The sequence below is a fragment of the Coloeus monedula genome (genome assembly GCF_965178545.1).
Source record: "Coloeus monedula genome assembly, chromosome: 3".
Taxonomy (NCBI): domain Eukaryota; kingdom Metazoa; phylum Chordata; class Aves; order Passeriformes; family Corvidae; genus Coloeus; species Coloeus monedula.
The window spans coordinates 41,798,763-41,824,510 of record NC_138783.1 but is presented as its reverse complement, the minus strand read 5'-3'; the positions used below and the strand labels follow the sequence as shown (position 1 = coordinate 41,824,510).

The 25,748-nt window shown below is 39.3% G+C and overlaps 2 protein-coding genes across 3 annotated transcripts in view; one reads left to right on the top strand and one right to left on the bottom strand.

The window, feature by feature from the left end:
* Window positions 1-9,005, bottom strand: part of DYNC2H1 (dynein cytoplasmic 2 heavy chain 1) — a gene marked incomplete at both ends in the record, with an annotated part of 155,079 nt that extends 146,074 nt beyond the window's left edge. The window contains 11 exons of the mRNA XM_082277385.1: window positions 1,098-1,273; window positions 2,375-2,499; window positions 2,651-2,762; window positions 2,944-3,057; window positions 3,151-3,285; window positions 3,525-3,757; window positions 4,528-4,672; window positions 5,231-5,349; window positions 5,666-5,801; window positions 6,311-6,481; window positions 8,805-9,005. Coding sequence (XP_082133511.1) covers window positions 1,098-1,273; window positions 2,375-2,499; window positions 2,651-2,762; window positions 2,944-3,057; window positions 3,151-3,285; window positions 3,525-3,757; window positions 4,528-4,672; window positions 5,231-5,349; window positions 5,666-5,801; window positions 6,311-6,481; window positions 8,805-9,005 — 1,667 coding nt within the window. The remainder of the gene's footprint in view (window positions 1-1,097; window positions 1,274-2,374; window positions 2,500-2,650; window positions 2,763-2,943; window positions 3,058-3,150; window positions 3,286-3,524; window positions 3,758-4,527; window positions 4,673-5,230; window positions 5,350-5,665; window positions 5,802-6,310; window positions 6,482-8,804) is intronic.
* Window positions 9,006-10,100: 1,095 nt separating this feature from the next.
* On the top strand, window positions 10,101-25,507 carry DCUN1D5 (defective in cullin neddylation 1 domain containing 5). 2 transcript variants are annotated; one of them, XM_082277545.1, is made up of 9 exons: window positions 10,101-10,476; window positions 10,933-10,974; window positions 13,086-13,168; window positions 15,700-15,770; window positions 16,198-16,289; window positions 21,137-21,245; window positions 21,340-21,444; window positions 22,288-22,390; window positions 23,138-25,507. In XM_082277545.1, exons 1-9 carry the CDS (start codon window positions 10,397-10,399, stop codon window positions 23,191-23,193), a joined length of 741 nt encoding a protein of 246 aa, XP_082133671.1. In that variant the 5' UTR covers window positions 10,101-10,396; the 3' UTR covers window positions 23,194-25,507. The 2 variants fall into 2 exon arrangements, with proteins under 2 accessions (XP_082133671.1, XP_082133672.1); XM_082277546.1 differs by lacking the exon at window positions 10,933-10,974.
* The last annotated feature ends 241 nt before the right edge of the window (window positions 25,508-25,748 follow it).

Here is a 25,748-nt window from a genome sequence, read left to right as displayed (position 1 = left end):
GACAGTATTTCTAAATTACACTGTATCCATCATATTCTCTCAAGCAGGCACTTTACCAGCCCCAGTCTTCAGCGCTGCAAAGGGGAAGAAAATAATGAGGGAACCAATCTAAGAACCAGAGCTTGCATCAATGGAGCATTTTGGTATATTCAACCAGATGCTAATAAGAACATCAGCCTATCTTCAGACTGTACTCCAATTTTTTTTTTTCTACTTTAGCAATGCTTCTACCACCATCCTTTCAAAAACACTTCAGCCTTACTCATTTTTTTCTTTTTTATTTCTCATCTCTTTTCTACTTCCCATATCCATTGCATTCCCCTTTGTATGGAGCTACTTCTTTTCTTGTTCCTTTAATTAACGACATCACATCTTTTAAGATCTCACAATAACAATATGGTGCTAATAAATTAGATGGCTGTTATATATTTGAGCATTTTCATTAAAGGTTTTCACTTAAGTATCAACTCCTGTAGCCTCTGTAACTGCAGACAAATTCTTTTCAGAGGAATTCTGCAACCCTCAGAGTTGAAGACAGAAGCTATGTAGCCAATCAACTAAACCAAAAAATCGTTAAAATATATTTTAATATCCCACAAAGAAATTTTATTATTTTGGGAAACAAAATTAATAAAATTTAAATTGATATGCTTACCCTTCTTTCATCTGCCTTATGTAGACTGCAGAATTTCTTGTGAATAACAATTTTTTACTCTGCATGTGTCATCTATATATCAAAGCTATACTCCCATATCATCTGGTTTCTATACATTATCACTCTAAGGATTACAATGGGTAACAAGTAAAAACAACAAGAAAATCCACCTTAATTCCAGGTGCTAACAGAAACTGCAAGATTAGTTATTAATCTGCAGTATTAGCTATTAATTAGTTATTAATAATACAGTTCTGTATACTTCAACTTACCAAGCAAGACTGGTAGGATGATGAAAGTATAATAAATTGTTCTAATTTGTCTCTCCACTCATTCTTAATCCTGTAATTTTTTTTTATTTCCTTTGTCAAGTTTTAATGAATTACATCCCACTACAGATTTCATTATTTAATAAACATTATTTTAAAAAGAGTGTATTTACCAAAGTCCTGACTTGGGATTTGATAATTCTGACTGGATATTCCTAGACCAATCATCAAATTGTTCTTGCTCATATATTTTTAACTGTTCCAGAAAACAATCTGCGTTTTGATGAAAAGTTTGAAATCCAGGTAAGTCAGACAGAAGGGCCTTTGCCAGCTTGATAGAATCATCCACCTTAAACACAATAACAAAGAAAAGAAGATTAACTTCTCAGTATTCAATCAGAAAAGAAAAATCACAGCAATAAAAATCAATATTACTAAACATCCAAGTGGGATTCAAAAGCTGATTAGGAAAAAAAAAAGTGAATTCTGAACTGTGTCCCAGACATTTGAATTCTCTGTACAGTAAATTGTGTCTGAATAAGCTGTCCACCAATGGCATCCACCACTACTAATATACCCCAGGATATCCCACTTGGTCTTTAATTAACTCTCTGTAAAGGTACAGATCTCCCATGAGTCTTCTATTGTATCTGTAAGGTCCATAACAACACTCAAATGTATTTGAAATGGAATTTCACATCTACATGTGGACAAATTAAAACCCTAGTCAATACAATCAGTGGAGATTTGAGAGCAGTTAAAAAATTTAGTACAGCCTAAAGCAGACATACAACTGACACCCATCAGCAGAACGGGGCTAATCATTATTCTGGGATAAGTAACTTCTATTCTCATTCAAATCTACAGTTATTGCAGAGGGTACTTAAGTTCACAAAAAACATTTTGGTTTTCACTGGTCAATGTTTTCCAAAAAATGTCCAAATTTTCCTACTAAAGTGTGAACACAAACTTACAAAAACAAGATAAATTAAAACAGAATTGTTGTACATTTGCTTTTACTACTGTAAATTCCGTGTCAGGCACAAGCTTGAAGTGTACTACCAAGAAATCTCTTTGACTACAAGAGGACACTACAAAGGTTAGTAATAACAGGTGAGAATTCAGAATCTGGCTGTCTGTGAATCTTAAATAAAATTTTAAAATGCAAATTGGAGGGCAAAATTTAACAAAAACACTTCCTGTCCAAACTTTGGTCTTTTTTTTTTTTTTTTTTTTAATGAAAAAAGTTCAGTTTACTACAAAAAGACTGCATTCTGGGTCTGCTAAAATAATAAACTTAGCAAGCAGCACCACTGATAAGGAACCTTGATTACATAACTCTTGGGAAGCCCACAAGTTTTCTGTGTGGAATTCCCCACAGAAATGTCAAATACCATGTTTTATATTCTTGTGTGATAAATTGTGTGTAAACAGTAACAGAATCTCGTACCTTCAGTTCCAGCTGCTGTACCCATACAATATTATTGACAACTTCAGAAAGGTTCTTGCCTGACAATGGTCCAGTAACATCACCAGGAACACCACGGCATCGAGTTTCAAAGTCTGACTCATAGTCTAACACATGCAAAAGATGCATTAGACCAGATATTTAACAGAACAACCTTAGATCATTACTGTAGTTATAAAAATATACCAGGAAAACTGACATACTTCTAGAAGTAAAAAAAGATCCTAGCATTCACAAAAAACGAATGCAATTAAATACCTTTGACATAATCTTGAAGTGCTGCTAGCAATGTTTCCCTTTCAAAAAGCAATTCTTTGCTTATATTTGGGTGCTTTATCAGTTCCTTATGCTTCTGAAATATTTGAAGAAGCTGGAATATGAAGATTTAAAAATGTTATCACTTTCTCATTAAAAAAATTAAACATAAGCTGACACCACCCAGTAGCGCTGTCTTTGGCCCTAAGTACTTACTCTTGTCCCCTAAACTGACTACTTAGGCATTAAATAACTTGATCTTCAGGAAAGTTTTCAGACTACAGAATTACTCATACCTGCTGTGGACTGTCCTGAATTTCTGAAATAAATTTCTTCAATCTGCTTGCTATTTTTTGTTGCGCCGGTGCAATAATTCTTTCATACTGAGAGACTGCTGCTTTCCATAATGGCTAGAGATAATGAGTTCGCGTGTTAGTTTAGGACTATATACATTGCAAAAAGACACAGAAAGAATGTGAATAAATCAAAAATAAGCATTATACCTCTGTGTAAGGATTATAGTGGACAGGACTTAGGCCAGCAAAGGGTTCAAACACATGAGAAAGATGTAAAGAATTTTGTTCTCCAGCTGGCAAAAAGAACGTAAGCTTTTCATGCAGTGTTCTAACAGCTAGCACCTATAAGGGAAAAAAAGTATTTGCTATATCAAATGCATTTTTACATAAAACTTACATTTGCAAGTACCCATCTCTCTCCTTTTTACAAGAAACTTTTGAAAGGCTCAGACAAACAGATTATGGAACACTATCTGACTCTGAAAAGACTATGAAAGTATTTCAATTCCCCTTTTTAACTTAAAGCAATGCTGTTTAATTCTGCGTCTAATGAAACTAATGTGTGTAATTCAAATCTCTACCTCATCAAGACGTTTGCCAAGTTTGGCTATCGATTCAGGGAAATATTTCTCATTTTTCCATGGATGTACAGTATAAGGTTGCCACAGTTGTCCAGTTAGGTATTCACAAGCTGACACCCACTGCTCACAAATCAAGATGCCAGCTTGTATATTTTCTTTAACACTGTGAAAAGTATCCTCCCACAAATTCAAAGCTGCTAATTTTCTCTGAACAAATCTACCTAGTGAGCCACCTAGAAGACAAAAAACCAAGATGTTATGTTTGTTTAAAGTAATTCCTTTAAAGGCTACATCACATTCCAATCACATTTTTTTAAAAAACAGTGTAGTGTCTTGATTTCAAACCACACAAATGCAGCAGTAACCGATTATTTTGTTTCAGATTCAATAAATCTCTTGAATATCTCCAAGGTAAACAGACGTTGGTCCAACATGTGAAGCTGATGGATTTGGATTCTGGATTCCACACACAAGCACCTGTCTTTATCAGCAGCAATGGCAGTATCTGGCTGCTCCCCACAACTCTTCCTCTCGTGCATACACACATCTGGCAGCAGCACACAAACTCACTGTCCTATGCCCGTCCCCAAATGTGGGGCTGCTGTCGAGAATGAGAGAAGAACCTCTCTGCACATCCTGCTCTCACCTCCATACAGACTGAACTGACCTTTAATAGGGGTTCATGCAAATAAATTTTCTCCTCTGAAAGAAAGACAGGGAGTCAAAGCAAGTATGACAAATCCAGCCCACAGGCTGAAAGGTAACCAACTCCATCTTCTAACTATCTATCACCTTTCCAATCATGTGTGAAGGCATCTACCAGAACTGGCTGAATTATTGCATACTGGAAGGCAAATAATATTCACGGATCATAATTACAAGAAGCAAGCACCTTCATGCTGTGGGCTGTTATTGGTGCCTTTACAAGGAAGAAGGTCTCTGCTCAAGAAATCATTTTACTTTTCTCAAATATTCATTTAATAAAGACTGCATAACAGTTTACCTATTACATCCAAGAGATTATGCATGCGAGACTGTGGATAAGGATCATGTTCTGTTTGTCTCCACACACCATCAACGGTATCCTTGGTAGTCTCCACCAAATCTACAACTTCAAATAACGAGAGAGTATCCAAGTTGTAATAATCCTAGAAAAAAAAATCCTTAATATGTTTACTTTGCAGATAGTATTGTAGAAACATTCACTTTTCCGAAGCTGGCAAGTGGTATAGTTTCCTGAGGTTTACTGCACAACAGAGTATGTCATAATGCTCTCAAAAAAACAAGCATTTCTGTAAGTTTATTCACGTGAAGTATTCATTGATATCTGAAGTACTACTCAAGAAAGCACTTTGTGGGTGCCGAAAATTTTGCATGAGAGCATTAATAGTGTCCTTTTCATCTCGTGAATCAATCCCCAGTTCACAAACTGTAGAATATAATTGTATTTCTACAGCAACTCCTAGTATTCAATGATCAAACCCGCTCCCAATTAAATGTCGGCATTCCCATGCACCACCGTCACTACAAATCACATGAATATAACTTAAAGTAAAATTTTGCCTAAGAAAAAAATAACTAAATCCTTATATATTCATATATCTGGAAAGCGTGTACATATACTGACATACTAACATATATTTCATAGAAGCGTGTTTTTTACTAAGTCCAGAAATGTATCACTGATCACACAAAATAAAACATACTTTTGCAATGTCCTCAAATAGGTCTCTAAAATATGAAGCTCTCTCTTTACTACACCCTTTACTTCCATGACGAGAACATTCTCTCCAGAACTGAAATTCATCTGTTGGTGTAAGTATAGCTGCAAATAAAACAGAAAATATTTATATATAAAATAAATGAATGTTTATAAAATATGTTCAGCCAGAACATACTTTCTAAAGCAAATTTTTACTATATGATTATGTACATATCCTTTAACTTCTGATCCTGACTAGATGCAGTATAAAAGTCAGCTCTGGTCTCCTGGCATGACCGTCAGTAATTCCAATCTACTAACAACAACCAGTTATATTTTACACTGTGCAATCACTGAGAAGCCTAAACATTCAACTAGTAAATAAATTATTTACTCTGAATTCAAAATTAACTATAAAAGACATAACTGCAAAACAAACCTCGCACATCATCTTCACTGAATTTTGCTCCTGTGTAACTGGGATCTGGCCTTCTGAGAGCAGTACTCAAGCCAGCTTCAAGCTCACTTAGAAGTTTCTGGAGTTTGGGATCAAATGCTTTACTCCACTTCTCATCCTGTAATGAAAATTTCAAAAATTGTGACTCACATGACAGAGCAATTATTATTTTCTTAAAAAATACATAAAATTCAGATTAAGTAGAAACCACATGGTAGGACAATGTAGCATTTTTTGTCTATAAAGTGAAAGAAGAGCCTTCTCATTTAACAATTCAAAATAATACTATAAAAAACATTTTTATCACAAAATCACAAGTCAGTTGCTGGGTTTATAAAGGCACTCTGAAAATGTGTGAGCTGTTTTCCAAATTAACCATCGCTGGCCAGTGTATTCCACATTTACAGTCAGGGCATATGTATGACCAGAATCTTCCTCTAATCCTTACTCATAGGAGCTTAAGTACTTTCTTTAACTTAGAAATCATAACTATCACCCATTGTTTAATCTCCCCAAATACTTTGGTTTCATAACATAAAATATTTAGCTCAGAATTACGTAACATCCAATCGAATTCCAGTGTCTCAATATAAAGCTACAGAGCATTTAAACTGGCATATTGCTCACCTTCAGTAATACTGGTGCAAAAACCTGTCGTACCGCTTGATAAAGGGTGTTGATTGGTGAATCTAGCATAGATGACACAAGAATATTACTGTGAAGATTATCCTCAGTAATTACATCAGGTCTCAGCTTAAAGAACACCAACACGTTATTCTTTGAATCGGTAGCTTCAATCTGTAATAATCAAGAAGACAGGATTTGTTTAGAAAGCTGTTACTGACTACATATTATACTAAATTAAATACACCATTTACACAAACAATTGGCATCAAGAAAAAGATATAAAATACCATATTACTCCCTCTGGGTTCTGATAAAATTCTGGCAGTATCTGATTTGCAGAGAAAATTAAAATTATTATACTCATTTCTGAGTCCATAGGAACCTGACTTCCAACATCATATACATAAAGACTTCTACAGCATATAATGTCTGTAAATACTGTAATTTCTTACTATATTTTGAAAACTCTACTTATCGCTTTCTCTGGACAAAACAGAAACTCTCTCTTGTACCTAGAGAAAACTAAGCATGAAACCTATTTTTTTTGTCTTTTTATACTACATACCTTTGGGAAAAATTTTCTATAGTCTAAATATTCTGTATTGTTCTCCTGAGTTTCTAAATACATAACTCTATTCATAAATTTCTCAAGGACAGAGAAAGGCATGCTCCTTCATCAGTAAAACCATAAACTGTAATATGACTAATGTTCCATTCACAACCCAACTTATGGGTAAAGTTCCAAAAATTGCCATAAAGTAATTACTGAAACTACTTGTGGCTCAGGAGAATTCACAGAACACGGAAATATATTAAACATTTGATAAATTAATAGCAAAAAGATATGCTAAGTGAAATCCCAGATTCTGTGCAATTGTAAACACCTGCGTACTATTTTTCTGTTAAAAGAAACAAAGGGTAGTAAGAAGAGCTTTCAGTTGTATTGGACAGTATCAGTTTTACTTTCTTATCAACTCTTTAGCCCAACACCTACAGACATAGCTTCACTGAAACTACAAGTACACAGTACAGCACCAATATGCATCTGATCTTCCACAGCTGCTGAAAGCTGCTTTGTAATTTAGACAGTGGCTCAACAGCACCCCCAAAAACTGGTACATAAATGTTCCCTCTTGCCTGAAGGTGTTATGCAAGTTACTGGTCCGAATTTCACATCGAGGACTCCTTAGATACATCTTTGTGTGCAAAGCCACTGACATAAGAGACACCATGTCCCCGATCTCACTGCAGAATGACATGTCCCATGTCAAGACCCACACCTTGCCTGTACAGCCTGTGTGGCTGGCACCACACCATGCCCTCCTTACATGGTGACACTTCACACCCCATGGTATCAATCCCATGAGTCAATTGCTAAACACAAGACTCAAGGCAGGACATTTCACACAAAGATCCTTAGATTTGCTCGCAGCTGGACACATCAGTTTGGAAAATGCATGCTTTGGACAAACACCCACCTAGGATTTGTCAAATATCAGCCAATGTGCCACACATTGGGTCCCATTCCCTGCACGGACATTGCCCATGCAATCCTTCCCATCACTTGCATGCAGCCATGCCCAGGAAGAAATCATACATCCAACTCCAAGCCCCAGGCCGCCTTATGTTCACAAAGAGACAATATACAGCTAAAACTGCACCAACATGGGCATAATCCACCAACAAATGTATCGGCAGCTGATGATATGGCCTTCACAGACTCTGGGGACAGTGTTCTTGTTACAGCAAGGATAGAGCTAATTTTCTTCTTAATAGCAGGTACAGTGCCATATTTGCAGTTTAGTATGAGAATAATGTTAACATCACACTGATGTGCTGGTTGTCGCTGAGCAGTAATTACCCAAAGTCAAGGACTTTGCCATGCTTCGTGATCTGCCAGTGAGGAGGGGCACAAGAAGCTGGGAGGGAGCATGGCCAGGACAGCTGACCTGAACTGGCCAGAGGGATATTCCATACCACAGAGCATCATGCTCAGTGTATAAACTGGAGGGAGTTGGCCGGGAGGCAGCGATCGCTGCTGGGGGCAGGCTGGGCATCAGTCAGTGGGTGGTGAACAACTGCATTGTGCATCACTTGCTCCTCCTGGGTTCTGTTCATCTCTCTCGCCCCTTTTCATTGCAATTATTAACACTATTATTAGTATATTAATAGTTAACTATTATTATATTTTATTTCGTTTCAGTTATTAAGCTGTTCTTATCTCAACCAACGGCGTTCTTTTCTTTCTAATTCTTCTCCCCACGGCAGGGGACGGTGAGTGTACTTATCTGCCGGTTGGGGTTAAACTTATCTGCCAGTATCTTGCAGCAGACACAGAGACCGGCACAAATACTCGCAGGAGGGAGATGTCTCCCAAATCTGACACCAGTCTTTACGACCACTAAGCCCGGGCTGACTCCAGGCTCTGCACCCCCGCTCGCACGCCGGGACGCGGCAGACGCGCGGCACCCGCAGGCGCCGGACACTACGGTACCTTGTTCGAGGCGCTGAGCTGCGCGCCCGAGCGCTGCACCACGAGCAGGAACTCATTGCCGTCGTCGAGGAAGCGGCTCAGCTCCAGACGGGAATGCAGCTCCGCGGCCAGGGCAGCGGCACCGCCCGTCGGGTCCAGCCCGAAGTAGTTGGCAGCCGTGGCTGAAATAAAGCGCTTCCTCCTGTCTCCCTCCCCGGCCATGGTGGCGGCACGCACCCCGCCAGGCAGGATCAAGGCGGGGGCGGATCCAGAACCCCACGGGAGCACATGCAGGCGCTGGCAGGAGAAGACCCAAGGGGCTCACGGCGGGAAGGACGGCGGCTTGCTCCGAGGCACACGGGGAGAGGCCCGGAGCCGTCGCAGCGTCGCCGGGACCCGTCACTATGGTGACCGGAGATGGCGGCCCTGGCGCGCAGGCGGGCTAAGTCCGGGCGGCGCCGGGCAAGACGGGGAAGGAGGCGGCGATTGACGCGCTAGGCTATCAGCGGGACGGGGCGGAACGGGGTGGGCCCGATGGGCGGGGCCGGGCGGAGAAGGCGGTGCGCTCTTCCCGGCGCGGCAGCAGCGCCCGGCAGTCACACGCGGCTTAGCTGGTCCGAGCCTTTGCCAGGCTTCCCCTGGGTTCACCGAAGCATCGCTCCTGCCACTAGCTGCGTCACGGTGTCACGGCCGCCGCACTACTTGGGGTGTTTCCCTTACCCCTGCCCCGCTAGGGATCGTTTCCGCTAAGGAGGCCGTGGTGCCCAGTATAGCAAGGCGCAGAAGGACTGCGGGCCCGGCCCCGGGGAGCGCTGGGCGAGTGCTCAGACCGCCCACCGGGAGCACGGGCTCGTGGCTGCCCGTGGTTTCGCGGGCCAGTGCGGGCGTAGCGACGCGTGCCCCGCTCAGCGCTCCCGGCCGCTTCTCCAGAGCGTTTGTAAAGGGACACAGCGCATCCCGTCCCGCCCAGCAGTTGCCGCTGAACTCGGCCACCGCTCGCGCCTCTCGGCAGGCGGCTGCTCCAGCCCCACGCCCGCTTCCAGCGCTGACAGGAAACGACCGGCAGCTCCCCCCCCGCCCCCCCGGTGCGGGCTGCGACCTCGCGGGTTCGAAGGGACTGGAAGGGCTGGCGTTTCCCCGTTTATTTCGCTGCGAACGCCGAGCTCTAACCAGCACCCCGACCCCCGCCAGAGCACGCGGCCCCGCGCAGCTCCCCCTCCGGCCGGGAAACGCGCGCGGCAGCCCCGCCCTCCCGGGGGCGGGCCCGGCGCGGCCCCGCCCCGGCGGCGCTACCACTTCCTGCCCGGCTCCGTCTGTGTCCGGGTCGTTCTCGCCGTTCCCTCCGCAGCCGATACCGCCCGCGCTCGCTCCCGCCCCCGACGCGACGCCCGCTTCTGGGAACGGGGTGGCGGCGGCGGCGTCTGCCCGCGGCGAGCGGGGGGCGGCAGCGCCCGGTGGGGCTGGGGAGGAGCAGCAGGAGCAGGGCGGAACGGGGTCTCCTCTCGTCTCCTCAACGCTGGTCTCCGGAGGCGGCGGCGGCCAGGGGAAGCGAGCCCGGGGGGGCCTCGGCTGCGGGCCCCGACATCGGGGCGGCCCCGCCCCGAGGCAGGACGATGCCGGTGAAGAAGAAGAGGAAGTCCTCGGGGGCGGCGGCGGCGGACGACACCGGCCTCAAGAAATGTAAACTCGGCAGGTACCGTCTTGCGGGGCGGCGGCCGGTGCCGGCGGTCACGTCCCGGGCGAGCGGCCGCGGGGCCGGGCCGCTCCTCCGCGGGCCCCGGGCTGCGGCAGCCGTGGGGCTTCCCGGGGCGGCGGGCGGGGTGAGGCCGTGCGCGGCCCGGCGGTTCCCGGTAGGGCCTCGGCCGTGCCGGGGGGCACGTCCCGGTGCAGACGCGGGGCTCGCCGCGCCGGCCGCAGCGGCGGCGTGCGGCGTGCTCACGCCTCGGGGAGAAACGCCACGGAACGGCTCCCATTCCCGACTGGCTTTGCCTTTAGCTGTACTTCTAGGGCCAATTCTGGCATTTGTTCCCATATTCGTTCTATCTCCTTGGGGTAGGCGGCTCTCGTCACTTTAAGGTTGCGAGTACTCAGAGTGTCGGTGCTAAATCGTCCTTTCCTCTTTTTTTTTTTTTTCCTTTTTTTTTTGCAGTGAATTGGAAGGATTGGTCAGCACACTGGAAAACAAGAGCAGGAAAGGTTTCTCTAATAAATACAGGAGTCTGAAGCATGTTGTTCATTAACTACTGTAAAAAGACCACTTTATGCCGTGATACCCAAAAGTTGCTGTTAGAATGATGAGCCGTTAGTGCGGTGCAGCAGGAGCTTATAGTGTGGCTTCCCTGAAGTAACTGCCTGCTTCATCTATTAGACCTTGTTAAGTATGCCAGTAAAGCAGTAGTTGCAACTAACGTCCTGAGGACATGAGGGCACAAAGGACTTGCAAAATCAACACTACGGGAATGGCTATTGCAAGAAATTGTGGTGTATGGCCTTTCTCATAGGCTGGCCAAGCTTGCGTTTAGAAGTACCCAGGTTCTTATTTTGTTATGACTGTTCATTCTGGGTAACTATTCCAGAGCTCACTTTCTGTGGTCATTGATGACCTTTTAGTTTCAGTCAGTTTATTCATTGCCTACAAATAACTGTTCTTGTGCCAGCATTATCCTCTATACAACTCTACTCCTTCGTGGTTCTCCCTCAAAGAATATTTGGAGGGAACACTTCTGTTTTCTCATACTTTATTTTGTATACTTAAAAAAGCTATATTGTTCTAGTTTGTAATACCAACTTTCAGTTTCCTTGCTCATCTTAGCTCTTGTTTGCATGTGTTCAGTTTCAGTTTGTCTTTCTGGGACATTGTTAACCGAAATTTTATGATCTTAATTTCTTTTACTCAAAAAAAGTGTTTTAAAAAAAGTAGCTCAAGGAAAAAAAAAAAAAAAAGAAAAAAACCCAGATTCTACAGGGAGCTAGTTGCTGGGCAAAAACTATGATGTAAGTGAGAGTTTGTGCTAGGTGATCAGAAAATGTTAGATACACAAGCATTTTTGGCATTATGTTCTTATACAGCAATTTATTGGTAATATTCTTTAGTAAAATTAGTGATTACAAGTAGATCTATGTCAATCTAGGGTGAAACCAATAAGCAGTAGCATACCGTATGACTGCCTCTTTCTGGTGACTTGTGTTCCTAATGCCGGTTGGATGGATGGATGAATGTTTGTAGGACACCTTTAATTCTAGCTTTCAGTACAAAAGGCTTCATCTTGGAGTGTTGCATTCTTTTCCAGTGAAGCTAAAAATGATGCATGGGAGATAAAGTTGTTCACCCCTCTCAGAACTCTTCTTCTTCTGCTTGACATTTTAATTTTAAAATTGCAATGTGGGAGCTGCATAATTTTAAATCCTATTATATGATTAGCTCTCACCTCATTGTTAGAAATAATCTTAGCTTGTTCTAAAAGTCTGTAATTTGTGTTTGAAAGGAGGATGCATTGGAAAGGTGCTGCAATGCCTTACTGACTAAAGATGCCTTTGTGTGGTTGGTGTTTTTACTGGAAGAAATTCTATGCATTCTTTTAATGAATGATGAATTAGGAAATTCACTTCCTAGGCAAACTGGGTTGTGTGTTACATAATGAAGACAATGATCTGGGGAAGCTGTGTGTGCTGAGCAGCTTCAGTCTTACCACAGATCGCACATTACTGTTCTGGTATATATACCAAATATTTATAGAAGTTGCAGATTCTTAGTTATACATATAATGTAAACAAATTGACCAAGTTTTTTTTTCCCAAATGAACTATAAATAGCCTGACTTTTAAATATGTCAAACTCTGCAGCTCCTGTTGACCTTAATGGGATCTGTGCATACTCAGCAGTCTTGAAGATCATGCTGCTTATTAGAGACCTAGCTTTAAATGCCTGAATATATAAATATAAGTAGATAATAAGGCATTTGAATTACTGAGGAGTGATAATTTGGCCATCTGTGTGGGGTTTGTTTTTTTTTTTTGATTAATATCTACAAGATAACAGTACTTCTGCATTTCAGAAAAAGTAATAGTTGCAATAAATTGAGCTATGAGATAGTTGTAATCTAAAGGTAGTTTTATGTTCCAACAAGAGTTGGGGATGACAGACAGTTGCCCTTTATGAAATGCAGCATAACTGTAGATGTATATTGACCTCGTGAAACAATTTAAATAGATGATTAATAAATATGTTTTAATTTTTCCTGGTTTTCACATGTGCCATCAAAATAACACTGTTTGTCCCCGTGTTTCTATTTGCTATTGCAGATCACAACCATCTGGTAAAGTAATAAGTGGAGAGGAACATTTTTCAAGCAAAAAGTGCCTGGCTTGGTTTTATGAATATGCAGGTAATATGCAATGGATTAGTGTTTAAAACTGTATGGTTTTGCTTTAAATAAAGCAATACATCAAATACTACTTGCATTTTTCTTTTTTTGATGTTGATGTAGACATAAAAATATGTCCATATTTCCTTCCTTATAACATGCACTTGAATTAGTATAGCTTTTACTGTTATTTTCTTGGTATTTATTCTTTTTGACTTATTTTTCCTTACTCTATGCTTTATAACTTTAAAGTGAAAGAACAGATGTTGAGCAGTACAGTTGAACCAGGATATAGTGAGTGATTCTACTTCTTGCTTTGAAATTGTCAAGTAGAAATCAGGACGTTGAGAGTGAATTCAGATTGATGCTTATGTATCTAACTGCATCTTTTTTTGTAATCATAATGGAAGGCTAATGACATAGGCCATGATTTAAGCTTCTTGGGTTTCTCTTTTACAAAACAAAATAATAGAGGTTTATACTGTTTTTCCATTTGAGAATTTGTACTAACATTTTTGATATTCTAAATAACAAATGTCTCATTCCAAAAATATTTGAAGTAGCCTCTTTCAAATAACTCAGGATTGCCATTGAATAGCTGCTTTCAGTGAATATGCAGTGTATTTTGCAGAATTTATTACACTATTACTGCTATGTATTTACCAAGTATATGGCTTCCAAACTCAGGATTTCTAAATTGTTATTGATTTCTTGTCTGCTCACTACTTAATAGTCTATCATAACTGGTTGGTGATTAAAACTCATTAGTGGCCAGTTCTTAGTGTGGAGTGAGCTGCTGATTTATCTGCCAGCCATTGGTTTGAGTATATTTATCAGGACTGATATTTTCCTTGCAGTCTTTTCACAGCAATAAACTCCTCTTGTTTATAGTAATCTGCTTTTTACTTCAGGTTTGAGGCGTACTCTTTTGGAGTAGAGTCTTTTCTAGGGAAATAATAATTCAAAGTTAATTTTCTTGTGATAAATACGTTTGCACATACTTCAGACTTAATGTCTGTAAATTTTGTCTTTGTTGTTGAGTCAAGAATTGAATGTAGGGGGTTATACTTCATTGGTTAACCAGTAATCAAAAAATGCCACATTTCCAGCATGAGATAGAATTCCAGTTAAATTATAGACAACAGGAGATAGAATATTTCCATTGGAAGATAAAACTATACACACACATATATATATATATGTGTGTATGATTTCTGGACCAGAAACACTGATTCAAGCTTTTACTTGTCATTGCCGGTGAACCCTTGCATGTGTTTATCTTCATAACTTGTTGGTTTTTTTTTAAAGTTTCTATCTGACACTGTTTGACCTTGCTTACCTAGCCAAATTGTCCTTTGCAATATTTTTCAAGAGGTAGGGGTTCATGATCTTAAATGTCAGTTGCATTTTATTTTCCAGTAAAAGTAGCCATTCTCAATAGTTTTTATTGACAATGTTCTTATCTCACAGTGAGTAGTTACTCAAAGCACATTATCCAAACTCTTTAAGAGGCTTCTGCTTACACTAGCAGCAGATACAGTGGAGATAGGTATCATCAAGGACTCTGCCAATTATAAGTAGCAAAATTTGCCAAAAAGTTGTAAAATGGCATGTTGTTTTGGAAGACAAAACCTTTGCCTTTTACATGAGTTCATCCTCACTGAATGTTAATGTAATGATCCAAGACGCATCAAAATACTGTGTTTACAAGCCTTTTTAATAATATTTGGCTGCCCAGTAGGAGTAATTTTTGGAACAGGCTTAGTCAAAATAACTGAAACCGGCGAGGGATTAGAGGAACAAAACGCCGTAGCGTGTGTCCATATGCACTCTTTAAATGCACTATTTTGCTGCATTTTAGAGACTTTTTTGTGTTAAAGTGCAGAAATTACAGCTTAACACTAGCTGTTGTGGTCCTAATTAAGCTGTTTTCATTGCAGTCCTAAAGCTTTTTCTGGTTTGTATATGGCTAACATGCTCAGCATTTCTTCAATTTATTGTTACCACTTTGTTTATATTACTCAGCTCATAAAACTAATTTTACGTTATTTGCAGATTCACCCTCTTCTGTGTTAGTGTAAACCCATAATGTTAGCACCATCAGAAGAATAATATCTGTAATAGTAGCTCAGACAGAATTAGATTTTTTTTTATTGTTGATAAAAGTTTTTTGAAGAACATTATTCATAAAGTAACTTCAGCAGAGAGTAATGGTACCCAAATTTTCTTGAAACAATTGACTGCCACAGTTATTGGAGTTGAGCTGCGTCAATAGGAAGCTCACCGGAGTCTTTTGAAAATTTGGGTACAAAACTAAAATGGCTTGTCTGCTATCATAGGAAGGCAGTGCACAGCACAAACATTCTGGTGTAGCACATAAGTGTCTACACAATTGTACTTGATAGAATAGTTCTAGCTTAAAAGCTATTTAATTGTGTAATTCAGTGTTTTTAGAAATACCTTGGGTGCAGTATAGCCTAATTATTGTGCATCACCGTTGTGAGCAGTAAATGTTACTTAGATTTCAATCTGGTGTGGTTTTTGCGTTGAAGGTCCTGATGAAGTTGTAGGCCCTGAAGGAATGGAAAAATTCTGTGAAGACATCGGTGTTGAACCTGAAAATGTAAGTTTCTTTCCTAGTGTTAATAACACCTAAGAGGAAATTAGGTAAGGTTAAGTTCTGTGTAACACTCTTAACTCCACTAAGCAAAGAGTCTGTCATCTTCCTGCATGTAGGAGCTGCTCTAAGATACTTCAGCTGAATACATCAATTATATTTGGCTGGTGTGTGAGGTTTTTTGGGTGGGTTTTATTATAGTAATACTTCATTTTCAGAAATTGAAATTAAGGGGAATATTGCGTGTCGCTGAATTATTTAATGGTAACAAATGTGAAGTGCAAGCATGTACCACAATTGCTAGAATGTTTGTATGCTTAAGAGTTTTTTTCTTGGACATTAGTAAATCAGCCTTTTCTTACATACTGACTCCTTTTCCTCCCCTTGTTTTTCGCTTTTTTTTTTTTTTTTTTTTTTTTTTTCCTTCCCCTAGATTATTATGTTAGTTTTAGCCTGGAAACTAGAGGCTGAAAGCATGGGATTTTTTACCAAGGAAGAATGGTTAAAAGGAATGACCTCGTTACAGTAAGAGTGTTTTTACGTATCTAATAGAATGTTCTAATTTTTTGGTTGCACCTATAGCTTAACTACTCCTGCTTTATTTCTTGTATGTTGGAAGTAAGACACAAAAAAGCTTGCTTTTAGGTCTGGTCTTGGTCCACAACTGCAAAATTAATCCGATGAGTTCACTCAAAGGATTAAGTTATTGCCTAAACCTAGTTAAGTCAGGTTTTGGTGGCTTCCTTTTCTTGCAAAAATATGTTAAAATATCATTGTAGTTAGCAGACATAAATAAGTAGATGTGGAGATGCACATAAGCATATTTCAGCACTGATATTCTGGAAAGATTTTACTGATTTCTGAGCTTTATAGATGAGAACTGCATGGATAATAGTTTTGGCTATTAGTATTATTTATTAGATGCATTCTTGCTCTTTCTGTTTGTATTTGAATTTTTGGTGTGTTAATACCCTTCCTAAAGAGATTGAGTCTTACATTAAAGTAATCAGCTTTTTGTGAGGCTTAGTTCAGTTGTTACTTTTTGTTTGTTCTTTGTGTAACTACTTAGGTATGGTACCTTAGTGTTTTAAGGGTGTCTTGTTATAACACTGAATTCGATATTAAAAATAGGGAGCTACTATTGCAGCTAGAGCACAGTAGGAAAGTGGGGTTGATTTTTGTCCTGTCAGTTGTAGATTGGTTTGGGAAATTGTATCAGGCAGATACCCTCCAGTTACTCTAAACTATGGAGTAAGTGACTCTGGACTGACTCTCTTAACTCTTAATTGATGAGGCTTCTGATAGATGCCTTGATTATTTTGTGACTATCACCAGAAATTAAATTAAGAGCTGGAATGATTAAATTGACTGAAATTCAGGATGACAGAGATTAAATTCTGGGTGCATGATTTTTCAGATGCGGTGAATGGGTATTGGTTGCTTATCTGAAGTACTTATTTTTATGCCCAAATAGAAGCTTTCAAGAGTTAGCCAATCTCACAGAATGCAAGCACAAAGATGTATGAAATCAGGCACCTGTTCAGAGCCTATGTTTTAGATTTTTTTTCTAATAATTTGCTGTGACTGGAAGTCTTGTGGTTCTTTTCAGAACAGAGCTGGTCATGCTGTAGTCTAATTGTGTTTAAGACTGAAAATGGAGTGCTGCTGTGTGTTTTTACAGAAACAGACTTGTGATGAGAGTGCTTGCCTAACCCTAAAGCAGTAAACCTGTATGTTTTGCTTCCCCTGTTGTTCTCTAATAAGCTGGCTATAGGCTAAGCAGCTGGATGAAGCAAAGACACTCACATAACACAACTCAAGATCCATTGGCTAAAAGATACATGTGGGTTTTGGCTGGGTGTGAGTGAACAGCTCTGTGGCATTTAGTTGCCAGCTGCTGTTAAACCATGATGAAAGAGAATATAAACCTGTAGACTTGTGCTGCTGTTGCTTACTAGGAACAGAGGATCATATTATGGGATCCCATCTGGAATGGGGTAATCTAGTTTCTCTTGAAAGGTTTGACAGAAGTTTGAAAGAAAAGGATTTTACACTTCAAATGATAAAATATTACTACATGCTTGCACAGCTTTTTTCTTTTTTCCCTTTTAAGTTTCGCATGAAGAAATGAGATTGAAATGCATTAAAAGCCCAGAGTGTATTCTAGTCAGAGTTACATTATAGAATCCATATTTCAAAATACACAAAATGTCACACAAGGTAATGGCATGAGCAGGGTTGGGTGGAATTCAGCTCCATGGTAAGATACCTAAATGTTTGGTTTATATGCAAGAGCTGGATTTCTTAAACTCTTCACTGCAATCTTTGGTGATCTAGTCAGCAAAATGGAGCCTAGGAAGATATCCACTTTGCCCTAAGACCTAATGACTGGTCACCTGAATTGCTGTTAGATGTTGCTTGGCTAGTCTTTTATGAATGGTAACACCTGAATCTTAGGACATCTGTATGTAATCTACAGTTAGATGGCAGCATTTGGGTGCCTGAATCTTGAAGTGACATTCTCTCTGCATGTTGTTTTGTAATACACTGGCGAAGTTTGTTGTTTAGAGGTGAGAAAAATAAGTGCATGGTAAGGTAGATGCTGTCAAAATTAAGGTGAATTGAGCCCTGACTAGCATCTTATGAGACCTAAGCAACTTGGGCTGTGAGGTTTCCAGTATGTTGTGTAGGTAGGGTGTATTCTGCCACATATATATGTGTGTGTGCATATACATATGTATGCAAGCTCTCCTCATAGCAGAGAGAATCAAGTACCTCTGCTAGGCAGTTTATTTCAGCTGCTTTAAATACCTTCTTAGGATGAAATATATATACTAACATTAAATACTTTTGGTTTAATGTTTGTATACATCTTACTGATTTTTCTTTCTGGTAAAAGACAAGCATATGTGAATAACTATGGAATATAAAACATTGGAATGTCTGAGTAGGAGTTAATGAATCATCTCTCTGTCCACGTTAGCTATGCCTCAAATAATCTCTCTACCTCAGTAGAAATTAAAATACATCTGCTTTGTGGTGCTAATTTAAATTTTGTTAAAAACGTGACGTAGGGATGAGAAGAGAGTGTAGTAAGCTAATGTCTAATTTTGTTGATCTTAGGTAACATTATTTAATGCTATCTTTCAGTAAAGACAGTTTGAGAAATCCCATCTTTTTCTAGTGTCTGTACAGGAGTTTAGTGTTAATTCACTTGTGCTAATTAGAAGGTTGTTCTGGTTGTTAGGAAGATTATTCTGAGTATGGGTGACCTCAGTCATCTATTTTATGGTGCAGCCACACAAGCAGCCGTATCTCTGTAAAAGAGGAGTTTGACAACTCCATGCCTCCTTTTGGGAAGAAGGTCAGTGGCTAGGTAGAGAAATGCCTTAAATGACTTTAACAGAGACGTGTCCCTTTGTCAGGATCCAGAGAGTGGTGCTTGTCTGAGCATGATCCGTTTTGCTGTTTGGTTATAAATGCACTGACAATGAATTGCTCGGGAGTCTTGACGCTTAATAACTGCACATGTTCATATCAACTTTTTCAAAATATTTAATTGTGCATTAAAATACACACAGCCAGTAGTATAGTAGACAATAACTGGCATTTTACTTTGCACTTAAATTTATGATTATTTGACTGATTTTAATGAAGTAGCTTGTAAGAAATTTAAGCATACTGAAACTTGTGTTTACCCATGGTATGGTGAATAATCTCTATCAAATTATTTTTAACAAAATATGTGGTAAACTCACTATAAATAGCTTATATATGTCACTAGTACACTAAAAACTTGAGCATTTAGGTAGATGTTAAATAGGTAGATTTGTCCTCAAATGTGTAGAACATTCTGTTGGAAGTATGAAGGTTGGAACATAGGAGAGATATGAATATAAAATGAGATGCCTTTCAAGCATAGCATAATGCTGTTTTAACAGTTAAACAGTTAAATACAGACCAGTTAGATGGCTGAAGACAAAAAAAGTAATTTTATCTTTAGTTAAATTTACCAAAGCTCTTTTGACAAGAGTTCTTTTCAATTTATTGTATGATTTATTGCAGAATATATTAGTTCTGTCATCTGAATATGTAGCCTAATTTGCTAATAGTTTTATTTATTTAGCACCAATGTTGGCTAGGAGTCAGTGCTGCTTTAGGTAGATGCTGCCAGAGACAAGAAGTAATAAAAGGCTGATTCAGTTGGGATTGCTACATTTCTCTTGTCGCAGTCTGGGAGGGACAGACTGACAGACAGCTGTGCACACAGGCTGGGAGATCTGAGGAGCAGGAAGTATCAGCTGTGGCAAGGTACAGCATCAAAGCACAGCATCTCAGCAACCTGCTGCAGTACCCCCGAAGGGCCCTTGCTGGGGCCTCTGTGACAAGTCCATGTGGAGCTGTTAGAGGTGCACTTGTATTCTCTGAGAGGCAGGCTGCCAAAAGGGGGACACGTGACCAAAGGAAATATTTATGTACATCTGCATTTCTGAAAGTGTGCTTCTTCACAAAGGATAGAAGGCAAGGTAGATTATTTAATTTATTTGGTTTTAATCTTGGCAGCTTTTTTATAAGAATAATGTCATGTTATAATTGTTCTATTGAGTGAGTATTTTCTGGAGGATTAGCAAGGTTAAATTGCATTCTCCTTTCCATTGTTGGTGAATCTAACCCATTTTCTATTTGGAAACAAAATTCCTTGCTGAATAAAGTACAAGGAGATCTTTCTGCCAAAGGATTATTTTTGCTGAAGCTTTATCCTGTTGACTAGCAGACCTGTACATTCTCATACAGCCTTTGATTTTTCAGTTGAATAGCTAGTGACTAATTCAGGTGATTAAGGTTTTTTCAGAGCTTGCATTTATCAGTCATAAAACATGAGCAGACTAGTATGTTTTGCAGAGTGCCTGCTCAGTCCTGCCATTTGTAAACTCTCACTTAAAAGCTACATGTTTAGGGTTTGTGTTTTCCCGTTATTTCCAGCTGGATTTCACCCCTTAATGCACCCCTTTAGAAAATGTTTTCTTCAAATGTTCATAGTGATTGAAAGATAAGATACTGCTGGGTATGAATACAGATTGTAGAGTATGGAATAAAAAGGCTATTATTTGAGATGTGAAGCACACACTTTGTATTATTGTTGCTGATATATTTAAAACAAAAAACTTGCTTACAGAAGCCAGCATTCATCATTTCAGTAAACTGCAAATGTGTTGAGCATGTTCAATATTAAATCAGTTTTGTAGTATTACTCCTGTGTATCTGATGATTGCATTTTGGTGATTTTAGTTTTTTATGTTTGCTGGCATTTTTTTCATTGCCTAAATGTTGTGGTTTGAACTTCTAATGTTTGGGTTTTTTTTTATTTTAAGGTGTGACTGTACAGAAAAATTACAGAGTAAATTTGACTTCTTACGGTCACAGTTGAATGACATTTCATCCTTTAAGAATATCTACAGATACGCCTTTGATTTTGCAAGGGTAAGACTGCTGAAATGTTAGGAAAGTTCTCACTTCTATTTATTCAAAAAGCTTGTGGTTGATTGGTTTCTGTGCTTTCTTTATTCAACCTTAGGAAAAAGACCAGCGAAGTCTTGATATTGATACTGCAAAGTCCATGTTAGCTCTTCTGCTTGGAAGAACTTGGCCACTGTTTTCAGTATTTTATCAATACCTGGAGGTACAAGTTTCCTTGACTTTGTGGATGATGACATAGTGGTTGGACTGTTCTGTGAGAATATTGTGTTTGTTTTACTCAAGAATGTATCTGTATTACTCCGCTTGCTCAATGTGCTTATGAAACAGTGATGTTCTTGCATGCATCACACACCCTTCCTCCATGTGCCCCACCCCCTTCTTGTATCAAAGGCAACTAAACTTCCATTTTAATTATACTGTAAAAATAAATTTAAAAGTAAGTAGTAGAGCCCCACCAGTGTCTTCAGCTGTGTCTGTACTGCATTTCACGTTCGCTTTTTGCAGATACAGTGTGTAGGTACCTTGATCTCTGGCTCTCTCTGGAAGACTTTGGTCAGCTCAGCTACAAGTGACTGATTAAAGTGAATGTGTGTAGGTTGCGGAACACATTAGGCTTGGGACTATTCCCTGGCTTCAAAACAGTACTAACACTGCAAAGTAGATGTCCTTATGATCATAATGTTTTGTACCCTGGAGAAAAGAAGATTTTTTTTTTTTTTTAATAGTTCATTCTGGAAATATATCTGAGTTAGATATGCCCCGCTTCAGGGCAAGGCAAAGACATGCCAGTTTCCAGAGCTTAGCGTGGTGACTTACTGATTTCCAGGTATTTTGATTCTGCTCTGACCTTTGAAGAAATCATTTTATGTAGTTTCATAACTATGAAATATGTTTGTGTGTAGTATTTTTAAAAATGGAAAATCAAGTAAATAATAGCCATTGTTACCTATTAAATTGTTTGTTAGGAGCTAATTGAAGATAAAATGAAGTGCAGCAGTACCAAATGCAACTTGACATTTTAATATTTTGAAATTACTTTTCCTAGCAATCGAAGTATAGAGTTATGAACAAGGATCAGTGGTACAATGTACTAGAGTTCAGCAGGACTGTCCATGCAGATCTTAGCAACTATGATGAAGATGGTGCATGTAAGTATTCTTAATGTTTTGCTTATTCAAATATTAGCAGAGAATTTTAAGCATAAAACAAATTTCTGTAACAGAAACAATACTGTAAGGTGTAAAATAGTTCTTCTCCAAAAATATATAGAAAACAGCCCTGATAACCATTCATCTTCAAACTGTAGATACTAATTGTTGTTAATTGTATGTTAGGGGTATAGTATGTCAGTAGTATGATGGTGTTCTTGAGCCAGCTTGTATTCAGTGAGGATCTAGTGAAGGTGCTTGCTGCATGAAATTGTAAACTTGCAAGTAGAATTATAAACAGCAAACTCTAATTTTGTTCTAGTATATAACAGGCTGTAGCTTAACTATTTTTACCTACCTGCTGGTATTTGGGGCTGAACTCTCCACCAGTCATGCTATGACTGAATTACCTAAGTCCCGTTTTTGTCCATGTTCTAATTAATCACAATTTTGAAAACTTCAGGAACAAGGAATTAGTTGTGCTGATTTACAATATAAGATTATTTTTATGCTTTCCATTCAGTTTGCTCCACCTGTCAGATATCAGGAACACTTTTTTCCATAATTCCATGTAGTGTTTTTTGTGCACTTTTTGTCATCCTTGGATTGGAATGATCATACTAATCTATGAGTATTTTACCATAGGATTGACATGGATGTTTCCTAGACCAGTAGTTTTAACCTCGTACTTTGAGTGATGTTTGAAAGACATTGACAAATGTAAATCCAAGTTTTGTCCATTTGCAGGGCCTGTACTTCTGGATGAGTTTGTTGAATGGCAGAAAGTTCGTCAAGCATCATAGCAAGAATTCAAAAGAAAATGCAAAAATTTTTTTTGGTGCCCGCCTGTACACAAAGTAATGAGAAAAAGAAAGGATTGCATTTTCATTCATAAGAAAGACTTTACAATAATTTTTTTTTCCTTTTTTAAGGAGACTTTCTTGTTACATGTGATATGGGCATTGAACCACACCTCTTCTGAGACTGAAAGTTGGAGTTCTTGTTTTGAGTCTTATGTTTATAGCATTTATTTCAGAACAATAAAGATTCAGATTTGTGACAAAGGCCTAAAAGTGAAGGATGTCCCTTGAATGTGAGTGTGGTGTCTATTTTTAAAACCAAATCTGTAAGATTATCTTTCTCAGAAGTGCCCTTTGCTTGAATTTTTGAAGACCTTAAAAATGCTTAATTGGCGCTGTTGCTTGCTGTTGGTATGATTGTCTTGTGTGGCAAATGTTAGAGTGACTGATTTTGGAAGCCCTGGGTGGGAGTGTGCTCATTTGGGTAGTAAGTATTGGTCATGGGTTGTGCCGCAGTTTTCAGCTCCTTGTGGAGATAAAGGCCTTAAACTCCTACTATTGTTTTTTTATTTCTTTGTTTATTCCCCACCCAGTGGCATGGCATTTAATGGCAGCCCCTTTCAAAGCAGGAGGGTGTAGAGCAAATGGCTCTATGTGCAGGATGGCTGAAAGCTTGTTGCCTGTACTTCAGATGCTGAACACAGATACTCTTTGGTACAGCAAGGCAGCTTCAGATTTTTACTGCTATTTAGACTTTTTGGATTGCTTTGTATAAAAGTGCGATTTATATTTTAAAAGGGAAAGCTGGGAAGACTTGTTTCGAGCTTTGCTTCTTATGTGTTTTATACTGGAGGCACTCATGACATGACTTTTTTTCCTCCCTGGATGGTTTTCATAATGTAAGTCAAGAAGCAGCTATTTAATCACCTACCTTTGACCAAGTAACAGGCTTTTTCTAACAGGATATTAATTAACACCCTGTTACTCTGTGTTTTGAGTCTAATAACTACTGCCCTTTTAGGCATTCAGTATTCATGGCAACCTTTAAATACAGTAGAAGTTTCTCACTCTACTTTCCTGCCCAGGAGACCCAATGCCACCCTTGAGAAGGAAAGGGATTTTAATCAGTAAATGTGAAAAACCAAGCCAGAATGAGAGAATGAAGCATTTGCAACTTCTACTTTATTATATAAAGTGTATAATACAGGCTGTGATAATGCCAGGAGTCTCAGTCAGTGATGAAGGCCTCAGAGTGCCAAATATTTCAACAGGTGAAATAAGAATAGACAACATAAACTAGGCATGACTTGAAGATCTTTGCCTCAGGGAAATTACTTCTGTTTTGCACATCCCTTAGCCAGGCTAACAAGCATTTTTCCTGTCTGTATTAAGGAAAGCTGTATTCCCAAGATGATAATTTTTTTTTTTTTTTTTTTAAGAAGGGCAGGAAAAGAAAAGAAAAGGTGTGAGGATAAATAAGTGGTACCAACTAGTGGTGTGTGCCTGTGCTCTTGTCCTTCTACTGAGGACCACACTTGCAGCTTACTTCCAGATCTGCTTGCTGTGGGCTGCTGGAAGCAGTGCAGTGGTGGGCCATGGGCTGTTCCGCAAGTCACCTTGATTTCACTCAAGTTAAAAAAGCACTGGAGAAAAAAAAACCAATCATTGAGATACTTGGAAGATCACTGCTTGTACAATGACTAGTGTCTGTGTGCACGTAAACAGATGCACTACAGCTGCTCTAGATATTTTTTCACCCGTTTTACAGGAAGTACCTAATTTTAGACCTTATGTAAGCTGTGGCATTTCTCTTCAATACATTACAAGTTGTCCATTTGCATTGCTGATAATTCTGATTTCACTCATAACAGAGTGCCTTTCATTTGGAAATTGCCCTACCCCACAGAAAAGTTTGTGCCAGAATGAGATTAATTTCAAGAGTCCTAAGACCTACTGGTACAGTAAGGTCCTAAGATGCACAGATAACCATGCACCACGTAACTGATGTCAAGGGATGTACTGCTGTATACTGTAACTCTTCAGGGATGCTGATTCTGAAATGACTTTAAAATTCACTACAATGACTCTCCTTGCATACTGTATTTAGTCCTCACTGAGGTGTTCTCTTTCCAAAAGTTTTGAAATACTGGTCAGAAGAGAATCTTTTATAGCTTGATTTTAAAAAATCCTTGGTTTTAGGTAACTGCAAACTGTTGTGAATTCAAACCATTTGGTCCTAGAGGATGGTATTAGAGTGTAAGAGTAGGAGTGATGCACCTACTAATCATGAGGTGGTCAAGTACTTGCCATTAAGGTGTAAGACACTATGTGATGTATCATTTGTATCTCTGTTAAGGTTTTATCAGTATTCCTATAATAAATCCATGTTTCAGGGATTTACAATGTGGCTGTGTGTGTGATTGAAAATTATCAGTTACTGTAAAACTTTGACTGGGGATGAATGTATTTAAACTGGTTAAAATAGTTTTTCAAATTTGAATAAAATAGAATTTTAAGTTATGGGTTTTTTGCTCAAAACTGCAATCCAGGTGTATTGT

Excerpts from the sequence above, each read along its gene's own strand:
- DCUN1D5 (XM_082277545.1), top strand. The coding sequence starts at position 10,397 with ATGCCGGTGAAGAAGAAGAGGAAGTCCTCGGGGGCGGCGGCGGCGGAC. Across the intron at positions 10,975-13,085 it reads ACACTGGAAAACAAGAGCAG|ATCACAACCATCTGGTAAAG; the intron begins GAAAGGTTTCTC and ends TTGCTATTGCAG. Across the intron at positions 15,771-16,197 it reads TCGGTGTTGAACCTGAAAAT|ATTATTATGTTAGTTTTAGC; the intron begins GTAAGTTTCTTT and ends TCCTTCCCCTAG.